The 7,148-nt window shown below is 38.2% G+C and overlaps 1 protein-coding gene across 1 annotated transcript; it reads right to left on the reverse strand.

Moving 5' to 3' along the window:
• Positions 1 to 879: 879 nt before the first annotated feature.
• Positions 880 to 1,932, reverse strand: TAAR9 (trace amine associated receptor 9). The gene has a single exon (XM_047769337.1). It carries the CDS (start codon positions 1,924 to 1,926, stop codon positions 880 to 882), a length of 1,047 nt encoding a protein of 348 aa, XP_047625293.1. The 5' UTR covers positions 1,927 to 1,932.
• Between the last annotated feature and the right edge of the window lie 5,216 nt (positions 1,933 to 7,148).

Below are 7,148 nucleotides of genomic sequence, written 5' to 3' on the forward strand. Positions count from 1 at the left end.
TAGAGTATATACCAGTTTGGGTACTTGCTATTTTGAAAAATAATCCTTGGTTATATTAGGGTCATTCAGCCTTCTATTTCCAACGCCAAATACAGTGCCTGATACATAAAATGAACGCAAAAGTGAAAAAAAGTTAATGTGAAATAGCTTTTTAGTAAAATTCTTATTTTACTTTAAATTGCTAAAAGCAAAAAGCAGTCAGAAACCATCTTCTTGTCCACATGCTTATTTGACGGTAATAAGTTTTGTTTTCCAAAAGAAAAATGCAGTGAAATCATAGAATCTCTGTATACATTCTGTGTGAACACAGTGTCCATAAAATGGAGAGGAAGCATTGTCAGGTTTGGAAAACACAAGAGCTTTAGTGTTTTTAATCTTTAATTCACTGGGAGGTTTCACATTGCAGCTTTTACTAAAGTCCTTTTAGATTAACTAAAGTTTCAAGAATTTATGATCTTAAATTAACCTCTCAAACAAAATATATTTTAAGGAAGATTTTTGTCCCCAAAGAATTTAACTGCAAGATAGGCAGAAGATCCCCCCCCCATATATTTTAGACAACTGAACACTGATACTACACAAAAGAATCTACAAAACCCAAATTATTTGAAGAAACAATGAGAAGTTTCGGAGACAAAGGTGGAGAATCATAAAAGCATAAAAGAATATTAAATGAGGAGTAATCAGTAAATCTTACTCATCTCTTGGTAAATTATTTTAAAAAAAGCCAAAATACATGAAAATAACAAATGCTTTAGAACTACTATTGAACATAATATTCCTCCTAGATGGCAAATGATTACACTTGCCTCTCTAGATTCAAGCGTTTAATTTTGCACTTGACCTTAATTCCATGTAAAAGTCCCTGCAGTAATCTCGTCAATCTACGTCTGCTTCCTCAGAAAATAAATTAATTGTTGATGAATTACTTTTTAAGACTTTGCCGCTCACAATAAGTTTTATTGCTTTCCGAAACCAAGGATAAAAGAAAGCATATATCAAGGGGTTCATCGCTGAATTATAATAAACACACCACACTAAAATCTCATAAACATAAGAAGGAGTTATAAAATTCATATAAGCGTCAATCACAGCATCAATGATGTATGGGAGCCAAGAGACCAGAAAAGCTGCCACGGCAATACCCAGTGTTTTAGCAGCTTTTCTCTCTCTCTTCGCCACTCTTTCCTTGTAACTTTCGGAGGAGGTCTGAGCTTGGCTGGCTGTACTTTCTATCTTCCTGGCCTGATATTTAGCCACCAAAAATATCTTACCGTATAGAAACACCATGGCAACCGTGGGTATAAAGAACAGAAGAAAACAAAGGAGAACCCAATTTTGATTCAATGGTGCCTGACAGCCTCCTACACACGTGAGAGCGACGACCAACTCCTCAATCCCTTCCTCGTTGGCTCCCGTGTAAAAGATAGAAAAACTGTAAGTGACAGAGAAGAACCAGGAGAGAACAATGCATATTCCTGAAACCGAGATAGTAAATTTAGTTGGGTAGGTCAGAGGATCAGTAACAGCAACATACCTATCAATAGAGATGCAGCATAAATGAAATAAAGAAGCAAAACAGAAGGAAGTATCGAAACATGTATGAAATTTACAGTAACGCTCCCCAAAGTACCAGCAGCTCTCCACAGACCTCACTGTGCTGAAGGGCATCACCGTCACTCCAACCAAGAAGTCCGCACAGGCCAGGGATGCGATCAGGAAGTTCGTAGGTGTGTGCAGCTGTTTGAAGTGAAGAATAGAGATAAGGACCAGTAAGTTTCCGAACACCGCCAGCACGGCGCCCAGACCGAGGACTGTGTACAGAATTGCCCGGGGACCCGGTGAGTAAGGGGTTTTAATGCAGGAGCCATTCACATTCTCGTAGCAGAACTCCACAGCTTCAGCTTGGGAGAAATTATCCACCATTTTTTTTTCTGAATTACTTTAAAAGTTCTCAAATTCCCTCTTTCAGCAATTTAAAGCAATGAGGAGCTGGCAATTTCAAAAGCTTCTGGAAGAGAAACAAAATCTTTAGTTAAAATAAAAGATAGTAACTCTTCTCCCATTGGGGTGGGGGGTGGAGGGGGGCTATTTACTATAAGCTCTTGGTCTTTCCAAAAAGTATTTTTAACATAGAGTGGGAACTTGTGGCAGAAAGTCATTGAAATTATAGTCAAGTTTAGTATAAATAAAGGGCAGGCAATATACTTAGTCCAATGATATATTTTATAGAATGTAATTAGCCGATCGCTAGAAAACCCTTTTTGTGATACTTTACCTTTTGAAATCTCACCTGTAACCACCTCTGTTAAGAAATAATTAGGCTATCAAAGGCTGAGTTTTATTTACTAAGTTATCTCCCCTGAGTAGTCACTTCAGTGGTAATGACAAATGGTACTTCATTTTTTTTCAAGACGGAAGAAATAAATTACATCTCCTTCAAATTATAGCCTCGAAAGTCCCTATAGTATAGACTCTTAAGACTGAGGAAACATTTACTCTCAGTATCTTGCTAAACCTATTTGGGGAATATATATCTTCTATTGCTTGTATTTTCAGAGTTTGTGGGGTTTTTGTTTGTTTGTTTGTTTTTTGTATTCCTTCGTGGTTTGGATAGCTTGAGATGATTTGGAGAACTATTGTCACCAAATTGACGCTAATATATAATCAGTGTGTAAGTATTTTCCTGGTGAGTAGCCAGTTTTAGATGTCTGAAATCAGCAAGATTTACTAAAATAAGCAATAGCTCATCTGCATCTCTCTTTCCTATCCTTAAAAAACAGTATACACACTACTATACATAAACTAGTAACAAGAACCTACTGTTTAGCACAGGGAAATTTATTCAATAGCGTGTAATAATCTATACACAGAATCTGAAAAGGAATGGATATATGTATACGAATATGATTTACTTTGCTCTACATGTGAAATTAACACAGATTTGTGGGTCAACTATATTCCAACATAATTTTTTTTAGGTAAATGTATATAGTTTTGGAGTTTCCTGGTGGCCTACCAGTTAAGGATTTGGTGTGATCACTGCTGTGGCTCAAGTTGCATCCCTGGCTCAGGAGCTACTAGGAGCTGTGAGCGTGGCCAAAAAAAAATGGGACTTTGAACTGTTACATTTGTAACAGAACAATTATCTACAGATAGGAATCATTAATTAGGAAAAGCACAGACACAGTAATACTACCAAGTCCCCCTTGACAAGGTGTGATAAAAAGCTCCTTTAAACTCTTTCTGACTTTCCAGGATGCTGGAAATTTTCAGCAAAGCTCTCTGGAAAGTGTCTTTTAACTGTGAGGAGCAATGTAGTAGAATATTTTTCACATTTAGTATCACATTTCCTCCATAGACAATCCATTCTTGACTAGCATAGGGACTGCGTGAGAAATCGGACACGTTCATTGCACAACAGAAAGTCCAGGAAAGCCAGATGTTTGTTGAGTAGCCCTGAAACATACAGCAGTTAGAGGCCAGCACACAAACACTGTGTGTCCCTAAGAGGAGGGATGCCATATTGCTCAGGTCCATATTGTTACACTACTTTTAAAAATTTGCTTAAAAATCTTAATGATTCCCTAAAATATTCTTGGACAATTTTTGAAGCTTTAGATCAAAGGAGACAAGATTCTGTGCCCTTCTTGATTCAATGGTCTTGAAGAAGACATGGTTTAGTTGAATCACAAATAGTCTAGTAGGAGTTCCCGTCGTGGCGCAGTGGTTAACGAATCCGACTACGAACCATGAGGTAGCCGGTTCGATCCCTGGCCTTGCTCAGTGGGTTAAGGATCCGGCGTTGCCTTGAGATGTGGTGTAGGTCGCAGATGCAGCCGGGATCCCACCTTGCTGTGGCAGTGGCATAGGCCGGTGGCTACAGCTCCGATTCGACCCCTAGCCTGGGAACCTCCATATGCCGCGGGTGCAGCCCTAGAAAAGGCAAAAAAAAAAAAAAAAAGTCTAGTAGAGAGCTAGCTATCCAATAAAACTTCCTGTGATGAAAGAAACATTTTCTAATCTGCACTACCCAATTTGATAGCAACTAGCTACATGGAGTCATTGAACATTTGAAATGTGATCAGTTAGTGATTGAGAAACTGAGTTTTAAAGTTAATTTTAATAAATTTAGGTTAAACTCTTCATGCATGGCCAGTTGCAAATATATTCCACAAATTAGGTCAACAATTAAAGGACAAAAAAAAAAAAAAAAGATCTATTTTAGCTCTTTGGTTTGATTTAAACAGATCGGTTTCATCATATGATCTGTATTTAGGTGAATTTTTCTAGCAAAACTGAATTTCTTGCCCTGAAAACCACGTTGGTTATTTTGTTCTGCTTTTCAGAGTTTACTTTATTTGTTAATTTAATAACCACCTACTATTAAGGCAGACTAATGGGGTAATTAAGAACACAGACCCGGGGGCGGGAGGCGGGTGCAGAATACAGACCTCGAGTTTAGGAAAACTCAAATAGTAGCACTTAAGTATTCAGAATCTCAGTTTTTAGAAACTTAGCTATCCTAAATTGGCATGGGGAGAAATAGTTGGCCATTATTTTTTCACATATTTGTTTCTTCTCTGTAATCTTATTCCTTCCTTTCTGGGGCTGCAGTTACACTACATTAAGCCATTAGAGATTATATAACCATTCTCTGAGGCCACATTCTTTTTTCCAATATGTTTTCCCTCTCTGTTCTTAATAATGAATAATTTTTTCATGAACTGTCTTCAACTTCACTGCAGTTTTCTCTGTAACTTCCCTTTGGTTAAGTCCATCTAGTAATCTCTTATTTCAAATATTATATTTTTGCCAGTTCTAGAATTGTCATTTAGTGTTTTACTGTTTTCAATTCTCTGTTAAGAGTTCCCATGTTTCACTCATGGGTAACATATTTTATTCTACTTCATGGAGGGTAGTTAAAACAACTGCCTTACAATCCTTATCTCCCAGTTTATGTTTGTTGTCTCAGGATTGGTTTCAGTTGGTTTTCTTTTTATTATTATTATTATTATTATTATTATTATTATTATTATTATTATTACACAATGAATTTTATTACATTTATAGTTGTACAACAATCACACGGTTGGTTTTCTTTGTTCTTGAAAACAGGTCTCATGTTTCTGGCTTTTTGTATGTTGGATAATTTTGGATTGTATTCTAGACATTATGAATATTAAGTTCTGGAGACCCTCGTCACAACTTTAGAAATAGCAGAAGTCAAACCATCAACAAATCACCAAAGCAGTGGTTAGTAAGAATTTATTGTGGCCATACCCAAGAACAGTTGATGAGCCAGGAACTCAAACCACAACTTGGCATAAGGCTCAGGAATATATTGTTATGAAGCAGCTTTTGGAGAAGGCAGTGACTTTATTCTTCAGAGTGATTGGTTTTGATAGTAGAATTTTCTGAAACAACAGGGAAGTGGTTAGCGGTTACCACATTATCAACTTTGGAACCAGTTCAAGTTTGCTTGCTTATGATTTTCCAGAGGCATAAGGAAGAAAAACCCAGGTCAAGTTAGTTTGTATAACTAAACCGGTTTTGTCTTCTCGGGGAATTTTCAGGGTTGGTCTCCATTTTTTGTTTGTTTTTAAGACTCTGAGTTGTTTTCTCTGATGAGTATTAGCACTTTCATTTTAGTAGACTATTTCCTGGATGGTAGCTCGTCTTAATTCAGATCCAGTGTCTCTCTCTATCTAACCTATTTTAATTTGCTTGGCACACATGTCATATAGGCACCTGCCAGAGTTGTGGGTGGACAGAATTTAATGATCCCCCAATCTGGCTTTTTTCTTTCTGAGATTCCCACATTCTCCCCAGTGACCACAGTTACCCTGGATCTCCACGCCAGAGGGACTGGGTTTTCCTGTAAGTTCCCGTGCCAAGCCATGTCCTTCCCATCAAAATCTGTTTCTGGTCACCCTCCACTGCCTTCAGGTAGCTGCTTTTTGATTATGTCCAAATTTTATAGTTGTTCTTACCCAGTGACTCACAGAAACACAGCAGTCATGTTACTGTCAAAGCACTTTACTGTGTTACCCGATTTTACCATCGTTAATTGCAGCTCACTCATTCCGTTTATGCAGTCCACACTTGAATCTCTCTATGACTAATAACAAGAATTATTTAAAGATGGATGTCTTATGTTCTTTACATTATTTGCTGTTCTTTCTTGGGTTAGTTACCCTGTTTGTTCCTCTTGTTCATTTTCTTTTCCCTTTTAACTTCCTCAACTATCTAGGATCACCCTAACATATGAGGTAAAAGTACAAAAGGGACTGGGGCATCTTAACACCTTTTTTCTTATTGATCTTTTCAAAGGTAGGACCGTCTCCATTCTGTTTTATGAGCCTCTCATTTTTCTCCATGCTCTGCTGCCCCTTAGTGGTCACTCTGAGCAATACTGGGCTGACCTAGCAAAAGCTAATTAGGTGAAAGCCCAGAAGGAAACTGCATTTTTTAAAAAGCCACTGGAGTTCTCCTGGTGGTTCAGAGGTTAACGAGCTAGCATCCATGAGGACTAGCATCCATGAAGACTAGCATCCATGAGGACGCAGGTTCGACCCCTGGCCTCACTCAGTGGGTTAAGGATCAGGCATTGCCTGAGCTGTGGCGTGGGCCACAGAGGTGGTTTGTATCCGGCATTGCTGTGGCTGTGGTGTAGGCAAGATGTTATAGCTCTGATTGGACCCCTAGCCTGGGAACCTCCATATGCCACAGGTGTGGCTCTAAAGAGACCACAAAAAGAAAAAAGAAAAAAACAAAAAACAAAAAAGTAAATAAAAATAAAATTTTTAAAAAGCCAACATCCCACCACTCTTCCAAAATGAGCCCCAAATCTCACCCTTTGAAAGCATGCCAGTTAGGTGACTTTCCTCCCTCTTCACACTACCCCTCCATGCAAACTAGTCAAAGCAAGGTTTTTGAAGCTGTCTTCATTAGAATCATGAAATGCCTTAAATTTCCAGCCCCTGCACTCAGACGTTCTGATTTCTAGGACTGAGGTGAAATGTGCTTTTTTAAATCAAGCACTGCAAGAGATTCCGGAATACCACTGACCACTTTTTCAGAAATATTGCCCCAGGGGAAGCAGCACTGTTAGAAAGGACAGAGCTCTAAACCCAGACAGAAAAATC

This window comes from Phacochoerus africanus, chromosome 2 (assembly GCF_016906955.1).
Source record: "Phacochoerus africanus isolate WHEZ1 chromosome 2, ROS_Pafr_v1, whole genome shotgun sequence".
In the NCBI taxonomy this organism is placed as follows: Eukaryota; Metazoa; Chordata; class Mammalia; order Artiodactyla; family Suidae; genus Phacochoerus; species Phacochoerus africanus.